This window comes from Dromiciops gliroides, chromosome 4 (assembly GCF_019393635.1).
Source record: "Dromiciops gliroides isolate mDroGli1 chromosome 4, mDroGli1.pri, whole genome shotgun sequence".
Lineage (NCBI taxonomy): Eukaryota > Metazoa > Chordata > Mammalia > Microbiotheria > Microbiotheriidae > Dromiciops > Dromiciops gliroides.
Window position 1 is genome coordinate 289846710 of NC_057864.1, and position 13084 is coordinate 289859793.

The window sequence follows — 13084 nt, forward strand, 5'->3', positions numbered from 1 at the left end:
TCATGTCAATGTGCGATCTGAACTCAGGTCCTTCTGATACTACCTCTTTTCACTGTGCCATGTTGCCTCTCTCCACACAAAGATCGTGGTTTTCAGAAATAATGCTTTTGAAATCCATTAAGTTATAAAAATCATTTTAAAATTCCCATATATAACCCAGAAATCTGCTATAATGATTGTACTAACCTGAATAATTTGCAGGACCTTCTCATTTTTACTTTAGCAATTTGTTCCAAATTCACTGTTCCAAAGCATTGCCTTCATGCCATCTGCAAAAGAAATGCATGAAATCAGCAAATGGCTGGATATGGTTAAAAAGAGCTAGGAATGATCATGAATAAAAAAAGAGAAAATTAAAGGGTTGTCTTTGGTCATAATACCAAACTTCAACATTATGTTTAGTGTTCATGGGAGCACAAAAATTTTAGAGTTTTTTTATTCATTGATTTAGTTGACATCTCCTTATGAAAAGTAAGGACCAGATTAGGAATATATCACTCCCCAATCGCTTTCTGTAATCACTCTCTATGTGTATGGATGTAACTAAGGATGAAGTACAAGTTAACTACATAATAGTTAATGTAAATGCTGCTATAAAATATAATTCTAGCTTACAGTTTGCTGCATAAAATGGAATCTTCACAGATAATTAAATATAAAAATATAATTCTAAATTAGGTTTAATTAATGTAAAAATAAGTTACCTTTTAGGTCTGACAGTACCACAATAAGTCTCACAAATGTTCTCATGAATATCTATTATTTTTACCTGTATTTTTGGCACTTAGTTAATTGTTGCCTTCATTTTATGGATTTTTATTAGGAAAATAACTGCCAAAACTATTTCTACTTCAATAATGAACATGTTTATCTATCTATCTACCTATCTACCTATCATCTCTTGATCTATCTCTCAATCTATCTTATCTCTCTATCAATCACAGGTCAAGTCCCTTTTCCCTATATATCTATAAATATACATGGAGATATATATATATGCATATATATGTGTGTGTACTTTATATGTGATGTTTAAAAAGTTTGGCACAATTTCTGGGTAATTAATACTTTTATTAATAATGCTTTCATATCACCAATAAAATGGGTCAGTGACACTCAAATGCCAAAGATGAATCATGGCAGTGGCTCACAGTTTATATGCCTTTGGAAAAGTGGGTGTTTCTGAGGGTAGCAATCAATTGATTGGTTAACAATTAATGAGAAGAATGTTGCAAAGGAAATGAACCTATTCTAATGAGGGACTGGGGGATATAACTTTGATCAAGTCATTTACTTTCAAATCACCCCCACCTCACAGGCAAAAAAAGGGTCATGAGTGGAAAAAGTTTAAGGATCCCTGCTCTAGACAAAGAATCTATATCACCCACCCAAGCCTGAGCAGAATACAATGGGCTGGGAGTTCACCTTAGATTAAATTCTGTGAAGGGTTGTGTAGGGTAGCAATACGTAGATTGAGGAGAATGTTGATCCTATCTGTTATTATCAGTCCTGTCCTTCAAAGGGTGAGCCTTGAAATGAGGACTTTAGAAAAAGGGGAGAACTCTGGATCTCCCCAAATCATTGGTTATTAATAATAATTTCTCACATATGTGTGTGTGTTTATCTGTTTGCTGGAGATTTGTAGATGTACATATATATATATATATATATATATACTCTACATACATATACATAGATACACATATGTCTATGTATTTATGTATATCTATTTATAAAGATAAGGGACTGGACCTGTGATTTCATTAGAACTGGGAACTCTTCAATGAGGAAACTCCCTCTACTGATGTAGGTTGGCATCTTTCCTTCAACTCACAATGTTAGTTACCTAGATCATTGGTGTCAAATAGAAACTGGGGCCACTAAATCTTACTTAAGTATCCACACATATTGACTTAGAAGATCACACATGTTTATATATATATATATATATATTTTTTTTCTTTTAGTTAATACATCAACACATTAAAATCAGATAGAGGGACAGCTAGGTGGCGCAGTGGATAGAGCACTGGCCCTGGAGTCAGGAGTACCTGAGTTCAAATCTGGCCTCAGACACTTAACACTTACTAGCTGTGTGACCTTGGGCAAGTCACTTAACCCCAATTGCCTCACTAAAAAAAAAATTAGAAATTACATTTAATGACTCATTATCTCTAAGTGGCTCTCTCCAACATATCCCTTACTTGATCTGTCTAGATGGGCAGGGGATTTTCCCCTATCACTTGATAGGGCAAAGAAAATCCTTCAAGTTTTCCAAGATCTTTTACCCTGTCACTGGCAGTGGATAGAGCACTGGCCCTGGAGTCAGGAGTACCTGAGTTCAAATCTGGCCTCAGACACTTAACACTTACTAGCTGTGTGACCTTGGGCAAGTCACTTAACCCCAATTGCCTCACTAAAAAAAAAAAATTAGAAATTACATTTAATGACTCACTATCTCTAAATTACATTTTAATCTGGATTGGGTCATACTTGGGAGTGTTGAAGACTGATCTTAACCCTTAGGCCATGTGTTTGATATCCTTGACCTAGATCATTGGGAGGTTAAGAAATTTCTGCAAACTTACAAAACCAATATGTGTCCGAATCAGGACTTGAACTCATGTCTTCTTCATTCCAAGGTCAACACTCTGGCCACTATACCATGTTGCCTCTATAACCATATTTTCATAAAACACACTTTACTCTCATTTGTAAATGAAAGAGCTTATATTAGTCCTACTTTCACCTGCTCATAGGAAAGAGTAATGAAGAAGCCTGAAACTTGATTGTTAATTTGTATTTACAATGCCTACACTTTTTAACTCAGAATTCTTAGCTCTCCAGAATATGACTTTTAAATTAGCTGCTGCCGCCAAGGCATAATGAGTTACATTGCAATCAAAGTCAGGGTAGACATACTCTTACATTAAGAACATAATATTACTCATCAGTTCATATTTGAATGCCCAAAGGATGCATAGAATTCCCAACCTCCATACTTTTGTTTATGCCATTTCATTTACTTATGATTCCTTACTTTCTTCTCTGTGTCCCATATTTTCTTTAAGACCAGCTCAAATTCTACCTTCTATGTGAAGCTTTCTTCTGTAGTTTTGCAGTCATACAAGTTGTCCACAATTTCAGGAATGTACTCCCTCTTCATCTCCAACCTTCAGAATCCTTATTATATATCCCTATAAAGGTTTGTTGTCTTGCCTTATTTTCCTTAAAGACTTAAGTTTGGTGCCACACAGCTAATACATGTCTGGGGTGGGATTTGAACTCACAAAGATAAGTCTTTCTGACTTCAAGTCCTACACTCTTTGTACTGAGCCACCTAGCTGTCCACTATATCCTTAGTTAGGTGGTAATTAGGCAGCTAGGTGACTCAGCAGATAGACTCCTGGGCCTGGAGTCAGAAAGACCTGAGTTCAAATCTGGCCTCAGACACTCCCTACCTATGTGACCCTGAGCAAGTCACAACTTCTTTTTGCTTAAATCCACTGAAGAAGGAAATGGCAAACCACTCCAGTGTCTTTGCCCAGAAAACTGTATATGGGGGGCAGCTAGATGGCACAGTGGATAAAGCACTGACCCTGGATTCAGGAGGACCTGAGTTCAAATCTGGCCTCAGACACTTGATACTTACTAGCTGTGTGACCCTGGGCAAGTCACTTAACCCTCATTGCCCTGCAAAAAAACAAACAAGAAAATGTATACAGGGTCATGAAGAGTTGGCCAAGACTAAACAACCAAACAGCAACAATAAAAATAACATATGAGCAACGTCTCCCACTGCAACCTTGGCCATCTCCAGTTGTCCTGATAATATATCTTGCCACTTGACCCAGATGGCTCTGGAGGAGAGAGTGAAGCTGGTGACTTTGCACAGCCCTTCCTCCATTAACTCCAATTCATTACAAGTCATGTCACCTGTCATGGTCCTCTTTGAGAATGAAAGACAAATGACAGCAACAACAACAAAACACTTACTAGCTCTGTAACTCTGGACAAATCACTTAACCCTGTTTGCCTCAGTTTCCTCATCTGTCAAATGAGCTGGAAAAGGAAATGGCAAACTACTGCAGTATCTCTGCCAAGAAAACCCAAATGGGGTCATGAAGTCAAACATGACTGAAACAACTGAACAAACTTTTTGCAGCCAGGAATTTTATCTTATGGTTCTTTGTTTCCCCACACCTTATTAGAATGTTTTCCTACTACCTGATGGTACAGTTGATAGAACATTGGACTTGGAGTGAGGAAGAACTGAGTTCTAATCTCACTTTGGTTCCTTATTAGCTGTGTGATCCTTGGCAAGTCTCATCATCATCATCATATCTAGCTTTGGTATGATTCCTTAAAGTATTTAAAACACTTAAAAACTCTTATTTCATTTTCTCCTCACAACAACCCTGGGAGGTAGGTACTATTACTATCTACATTTTACAGAGGCAAAAACTGAGGTAGATAAAGCTTATGTGACTTTTCCAAGGTCACACAACTGGTTAGTGTCTGAGGCTGAATCTGAACTCAGGTCTCCCTTAGTCTATCCACTGCACACCTACCATTTAAGCAATCTTAGTTTCAGTTTCCTCATCTGTAAAATAGAAATAATGATAACATTTACCTCCCAGGGTTGTTACGAGGAGAAAATTAGGTATTATATGTAAATTACTTTGTCAACTTTAAAGCACGATGTAAATAACTAGCTATCATTATTACCATTCCTTCTGGTACCCAATTAATCTTTATTGATGATTAAAGGTTGGTATGGTGTATCTATTTAAACATTTGGATAATTTAATGTGAACAACTTGACTTTTATGGAGGCTGGAAACTTGAAAGAGCATCTCCATTTTTATGTTCAGATATTTTGCAAAGGGAAAACTGATTCTTCTGACCACAGTCTTGAGAAGGTTCTTCAATTTGGGCCATCACTGCAGAAGTTAAGCCAGTGACAGGGTAAAAGATCTTGGAAAACTTGAAGGATTTTCTTTGCCCTATCAAGTGATGGGGGAAAATCCCCTGCCCATCTAGACAGATCAAGTAAGGGATATGTTGGAGAGAGCCACTTAGAGATAGTGAGTCATTAAGCCCCTATCATATTCACCCTAGAGAGGTTGTAGGGAATATGTCTCCAGAGCTATCATTCCCATGGTATTCTCAGGTAGCAACTGGGATACATTGAGTCATTTCTCTATGAGGTATATCCAGTTTCCTCTTGTCCCATTCACAAAATGAAACGGGGGGAAAAAGTTTGAAAAAGACATGAGATATTATTTTTTCTCTGCAGTTTGGAAATAGTCCTACATAGTACATTAATGGTCAACCTGCTTTGAGATTCCATTGTAAAATTTGGAACCAGTCCTAAATCTTCAACTTGAAAAACTGAAAAGCAAAACAAACAAAAACAAACCCTTTTTGAAGTGCAGCTCACTTCCATTTTTGTGATGTAATTTTAAATATTTCATAGGTTATGACAAACTCAAGTGTCAGTGAAAAGTTATAACTCAAGAAAACATGTCTTTGAAATCTTAGCTGATCATTAAAAAGTCCTGCAGTATTTTTCATGATGAACTTTAGATTGGTCTTGAGGGTAAAAGGCTCAAGTTGGAATGGGGTAAAACAAGAAGGTAGAGAAAGAAAAGGAAAGTGTTCCTCTCCACAAACTCTATGCCTCACATTGCCTTTCCAAATCATCTCTATATCCCTAAATAGCATCTAGGACCCATAAGTAGGGAATTATGGAGGAAGAGACAAGCAGGAAAACCAGTTGCTAGAGGAGAAAAGAATCCATACTAGCAAAAATGCAAGGATAGCCAGTGAGCTGGGCAATTTGTCTGATACAATCTGGTCCTCCAAAGTCATGATCTTTTTATTTTAATGACTTTTTTACCCTACGTATGGGTCCTAGTTGCTATTTAGGGATCCAGAGATGATTTGGGCTACTATAAAACCAAGTGTTGTTTTATCTATGCTGTGCCAAGGAGTTAAGTGGCCAATCAAATTATAGATTACAGCCTGGTTCTCTGAACTCTGGGACTGAATTCTGTAGTCATGTACCAATCTTGGTTTTATGGAATTATGCTTGAGAAAAGTAGACGGGCAGTTCTGACTTAGGAACCATTGCACTATACGGGGAATTTTTTTTAGATGATATTTATTGTTATAGGATTTGCTAATAGGAAAGATATTGGAGAACTGGTCTCAGAATCAGGAAGGACTTAATCTGATGCACAAAGGCTTTATGACCCTGCACAAGTCACTTAACATCTCAGTGCTCTAGGAAACTCTTTAATAATAATAGCTAACATTTACGTCATGTTCACTATACTCTAGGCACTGTGCTAAACACTGTATAATCACTATCTCATTTGATACTCACACTAATCCTGGCAGGTAGATGCTATTATTATCATCCCCACTTTACCTATGAGGAAACTGAAACAAACAGAATTTAAATGACTTGCCTAGGGTCACACAGGTTGGCATTGTCTAAGGACAGATTTGAACTCATATCTTCTTGACTTAAGGCACAATGCTGTACCTCCGATGCCACCTAGATGCCTCTAAGTAGTTTCTTTCCAAGAGCTTCCTAGATTGATGAAATCACAGCCCCCCTCCCAAAGAATTTGTTTTCCATGTCCAATCATTATGATTTATATTGCTTTGCATACTCCCTCCCCTATTGCAGATTGTAACCCCTCTCGATCTTCGTAGAAAGTCTTCATTGCTGAAATAATTCATCACCTGTTGACCAACTAGCATCCCTGTACTTATTTAGGCTGGCCCTCAGATGACAGACATGCAGTTAATTGCCAGAGCTATCCTGGAGGGCTTTCTAGCTTATTAGGACCTGTCATGGTTCACATTTTGCTGACATAACCTTTAGTACTTATGGTCCTCCCCACACACACACATACACACAATACACACTACAATGAGGTATCATTATAGGAAATTGGTGGAAGTTTTAATCTATTACATTAACTTAATCATATTTGCATTCTGGAGCTACTAATATATTTATCTGATTCCTTAGTGACTTATTTAAGAAAGTTGATAAGAACTGATCTTGCAAAAATTATTTTATTACATTTTCTCTCATACTGCCCATGGAGATATAATTGAATTAGGTTCATGTCACAAGTGAAATTATGTGAGTAATCTTGGTTCCATGCCATTTAGTTAAAAGAATTATGAACATTTTGAGACATAAATATACTTTTTAGAGGGATAATAAAGCCCCTGTGAGATTCCAGCTATGCAAAGCATTTCTACTGCTTGTCTCTGAAAAGGGGTTTGTCATAGACCTTTTTGGTACATGTTTATTTTATGATTGTACAAAACAAACCAAGTCCAATCTCCTTATCAAAGATTCTGTGTCAGAGAAGTATTGGGATATAGTGGAAAGGGCACTGATCTTGGAGAAGGGAGACCTGGGTTCAAGTACTGATGCTTACTAGTTTTTACTATGGGAAAAATCTCCCCTTCTGAGCCTCAATTTCTTCATCTGTAAAATGGGGACCATATTACTTGTACTATTGTGCAACTTGTGAGAAAAGGGCTCCATTAACCTTAATGCATTACAACAGTATGAGTTATTATTATTTCCATAGTACTTCTAACTCTTCAAAATACTTTAATCTATTATCTCACTTTAAAATATTCTTTTTAAAAAAAATTTTTTTTAGTGAGGCAATTGGGGTTAAGTGACTTGCCCAGGGTCACACAGCTAGTAAGGTTAAGTGTCTGAGGCCAGCTTTGAACTCAGGTCCTCCTGACTCCAGGGCCAGTGCTCTATCCACTGCACCACCTAGCTGCCCCTAAAATATTCTTAAATTATTAACCTGTCACAAAGCTAGCTGAAGCATAGGAGGACTAACCTCTAGATTTTTACTCTGGATATTGACCTCTTTTCCACTAACACACATTGCTGCCCTTTATATCATGAACTGGGCCTATATTTTTATGGACATGTTTTAAAATTTCTGAACTTAACGAAGACACACAAAAAGAGTGTTTTCTATACAAAGTAGGGCCCAAAAAGAGAATAGTATGTGAAACAGTATTATGTTTTCTTTTTAAAAAGCTTATAAAAAATTCAACTCATTACTTCCAAAACTATCCTGCTTCTCTATGAATTTTTCTGAACTACCTTCTGTATTCCTCTTTGCATTTTTAAAAATGTTTCAATGTTATGACAAGCAAGCATATTTCAGTAAAAACTTGGAAAGATTTACATGAACTGATACAAAGTGAAGTGAGCAGAACCAAGAGAACATTATACAAAGTAACAGCAACACTGTATGATGATGAATTTTGATTGACTTAGCCTCTCAGCAATACAATGATCCAAAACAATTCCAAGACTCATGATGGAAATGCTATGCACAGCCAGAAAAGTTGCTGAAGGAGTCTGAATACAGATTGAAGCATACTATTTTCACTTTTTTGAAAGTTTTTTCCTTTTGTTTTGTTTCTTCTTTTATAACATGACTAATAGGGAAATAGGGTTTAAATGATTGCACACATATAACCTATCTCAAATTGCTTACCATCATAGGAATGAAGGAAAAAGAAAATGTGGAAGCCAAAATTTTATTTTAAAAGAATGTTACAATTTTTATTGATTAAAAAATAAGGGGGCAGCTAGGTAGCACAGTAGATAAAGCACTGGCCCTGGATTCAGGAAGACCTGAGTTCAAATGCAGCCTCAAGCACTTGACACTTACTAGCTGTGTGATCCTGGGCAAGTCACTTAACCCTCATTGCCCCACAAAAAAAACTAAAATTGAATGTTTCATTGTTGACCCAGGTCCAGCACAATGTTTTGGGAATACTTGACCATCAATAAATATTTGTTGGATTTAAATTTGAATGCAGCTCATCAGCTTTCTTTCTTTCTTTCTTTCTTTCTTTCTTTCTTTCTTTCTTTCTTTCTTTCTTTCTTTCTTTCTTTCTTTGTGGGGCAATGAGGGTTAAGTGACTTGCCCAGGGTCACACAGCTAGTAAGTGTCAAATGTCTGAGGCCGGATTTGAACTCAGATCCTCCTGAATCCAGGGATGGTGCTTTATCCACTGAGCCACCTAGCTGCCCCCTAAATCAGTGTAGTTTTGGTTTTTTGTTTTGTTTTGCAGGGCAATGAGGGTTAAGTGACTTGCCCAGGGTCACACAGCTAGTAATTGTCAAGTGTCTTAGGCTGGATTTGAACTCAGGTCCTCCTGAATCCAGGGCCAGTGCCTTATCCACTCACTGTACCACCTAGCTGCCCCAGCTCATCAGCTTTTGAAAAGTCATCCTATTCCTCTTTCTATTCAGTTGTCAAGTTTTAATAATTATCATTTATTCTTAATTGATATTCTCATTATCACTACCATCAATCACAGATATATCAAGATTTATCAAGCACCTACATCGTTCTAAGTACTTCATACTGTCAAATTCGTATGATAGATCCTATTTTATTAGTCAAAAAGAAATTGTATATGGGAAAAATATTTTGTCCTGTAAGTTAAAAACAATGTACAACAAAAGGTAGTTCTAGGTGACTAAACTTTATCTCTGGACATAGTTGTGAATTAGGGTAATTTTTATTTTCAGTTTTACATTTAGGTGTTGGGTGCTCAACAGCACCTGTTATGCTCTTTCTTAGCTTATTGATTCTTTATCAGAGAATTATGTGATAGGAAGAGAATATGAGTTGGGAAGGGTGAGGAATGACAGGTATACAGCCACAGTGTATCACTGGTATCCTCCCCATGTCAGGAAGAGGCAAGGAAGGCCTACCACATATTGGGTAGATTCTCTATGATAAATTCATGGGAGGATATAGAAAAAAACACATCTGAGGTGAGCAAGCATAAATGAGTTTGGATCTATATATGGAAAGAATAGCCAGATCAATGAAGTCATAGATTTATTTGAGTATTGATTATTAATGTTGAGAAAAAAACGAAGCATAGTATGACTTCAAAATAAAATGGAGGGGCAGCTAGGTGGCGCAGTGGACAGAGCACTGGCCCTGGAGTCAGGAGTACCTGAGTTCAAATCTGCCATTAGACACTTAACACTTAACTAGCTGTGTGACCCTGGGCAAGTCACTTAACCCCAATTGCCTCACTAAATAAATAAATAGATAGATAGATAGATAAATAAATAAATAAAATGGAGAATTTACAGAACAAATTTACCTTAAAAAATTCACCTTAAATACCTTAAGTTTCTATTCCTTAATACTAGACAGAAAATTATATTTACAACCATTTTGACTCCAAACTCTAAGGGAGTAGATTTCATTTTACCAGGTCAGGTGTTAGGTTTTAAAGTACTCCCACCCAACCTCTGTATAGAACATAAACCTAGAGGTGAACTCACTATGATTCTGATAAATTGTTCTAGACAAAAATCTCTTTTTGCCTTTCATCTTTGTTGTATACAATGCATTAGGGATTTGTACATATTGACCACCAGCATTCAGGCCTCAAATACCTCTCAATTGCCACACTTGCCCAAATGACTCTTTTATTCCTTCTCCCCTCTCCCATGAAATATATTCCCAGAATATAATCTCAATACAGAACTAACCTCACAAATCTCTGGCTCTCCCTCTACTCTGCTATGCTCAGTAATAAGCCATAACTTGGGGGCAGCTGGGTGGCAAAGTGGATAAAGCACCAGCCCTAGATTCAGGAAGACCTGAGTTCGAATTCGGCCTTAGATCCTTGACACTTACTAGCTGTGTGACCCTGGGCAAGTCACTTAACCCTCATTGCTCCACCCGAAAAAAAAAAGCCATAAATTGGTTGTGATTTAAGTTTGTGGAAGGAGTTCTTTTCACTGATGAAAGTACTGATCTTTCACATATTCTTTCATATGTATGTATGTTCATGTGTGTGTGAGTGTGTGAGTGTGTGTGTGTATCCCACCTTCAATTAGGATCACCCTTCAGTTTTGCCTTTGGGGGCTGGTTTATCACATTTTTAAAGACTTTTTAGAATTTTTCCATAGCTTTGCGCTTATAGTATTTAATAATATTTCTAATACAATATGCTAATTCTAATTTTAAGCTCTCATGCTATAGTTTTCTTGTGTTTTATTCCACTTTTGGTCAAAGTGGAAGAACTGGTTCTCATCTTCTGCCTTCTCTTTCTTAGGCTGAATTTAAAGGCAACCTCAAAATATATCTCCTTCCCCATAGAAATGGAGCTTCCATAGATACTCTATCCCTGACTCCCTACTGTAATTATGTAGTTAACTTCCCCTTTTCCCCATTTAAATATCATTGTTGGAATGTGCTCAGATGTACTTAACTTTGGTCTGTATATGCTATAAATTTCTTACTGTCAATTTTTATTTAGATTTTTATACTATTGTTTTTGTTCTCTGAATTTTTGTTATCACCTAAGATTATATTGCCTTAGAGAATGGGGTTTGCATTTTTGTGGTGCTCATGGCATATTTTTAATATTGTACAACTTAATATTAAGCACTTAATAAGTGTTTTTGATGGTGAAGCTGAATGATTCTAGCCTTGTATCCTTCTACTTAATTATGACCTGCTACTCTTTTCTGAAATTTTTTCTAATTCTCTGAGTAGTTTGGAGAATCCAGGGTTGTTCTTTAAGGAATTTTCTTCAAAGTATTTGCAAACAAAGCTGCATGTAGTAAGTCATAGAACATAGAATCTAATCTTTTTTCATGGTAAAGTTTTTCAAATATATTATTTTTATTTTATACATTTCTTTCTCCACCTCCAGGGTGAACAGGGACAAAAGGGAGATCCAGGACTGGATGGAATTCATGGAAAAGATGTAAGTCTGACTCCAGATATTTTTACCCACATCATGTGTTTACATCAATATTTGATATGCATCTTATATCTTTGAGCTTTCATGACCCATAGATCATAAGATTATGGATTGAATACTAGAAAGGCACTAGAGGCTTTCTCATTTAGTCTGTTCCTTATTTATAGATGAGGAAACCTAGAGAAATTAAATAGCTAGCTCATGGTCACATAAGTAAGGTGGCAGACCCAAGTTATCTGATTCCAAGTCCAAAGCTCTTAGCACTATGAATTAATTGTCCCAAGACAAATTTAAAGCATGAGGCAATTATCTATATAAGGCAGCAAAAGCCCCACTTTGGGATGGGGTATTTGAATTAGTCACATAATTACTTCATACATTTTCCTATGGTTTGACTTCAGATGTTAAGCCTTAAAGTAAACCCAATAGGTGTAATGGCCGTTATCATATTGCTTTGAAATAATGACTTTGAGAGCCCAGAGTAAAAATAAAATACATACATACATGCATACATACTGTTAATATGAATATATGGATCACCTGGATTTGATGGAGGTGCCTTATTATCCAAAAGGAGTTTTATGAAACCCTGGATTAATAGGAGTGATAGGAGCAAAATGTCCTTCAACTGAACTCCAAACTTAACCCAGATAGCTAGGAGATAAAAGACCCTACCTAGTGACTTCTTTTCCCTCAGGATAGTACGTCCCTATCTTATGGTAACATCTGGGCATCCTCATCCTTGCCAAACCCTTTTTTGGAATCCTGTAGTCTTATCATGGTGCTTCTGTATTTCTTCCATACTTGTTATAACTGAAATTGTTAAACTGCTTTTTGCTTCTGGGTTGATTTCTGTATCATACTATTGGAACTGACAATGCCCTGTAATCAGTGGACTAAAAACCTTATATACCCTCAGAAATGAGGAGTCCCCTGAGCTTCTCTCTTAGGAGGGAGTCTCTACATGATCATATGTCATGTTATGTGTTTTGTTATCTTTCTTCTTGAGACAATTAAAATATTAAATTGATATTATGTTTTTCTGTCTGTCTCTGATCTGTTTTCGTAGGAGGAGAGGTATATTTTTTCTGTCTCTGATTTGTAAGAAAAATTAAACATTATTTCTCTGATCTGGTTCACTGTAGGAGACAGGCAGATATAACGTTTCTTTCTAGTTAATAGGAAATATAATATTATAATTTCTCTTATCTGTTTATTAATTTGTATGAGAGATTAAACATTATTTCTCTGATATGTTTGTAGGAGG

General features: G+C 36.5%; 1 protein-coding gene across 1 annotated transcript in view; it reads left to right on the forward strand.

The window, feature by feature from the left end:
- Positions 1-13084, forward strand: part of COL19A1 (collagen type XIX alpha 1 chain) — a 438272-nt gene that overhangs the window by 154304 nt on the left and 270884 nt on the right. Inside the window, 1 exon segment of the mRNA XM_044002760.1 lies at positions 11767-11820. Coding sequence (XP_043858695.1) covers positions 11767-11820 — 54 coding nt within the window.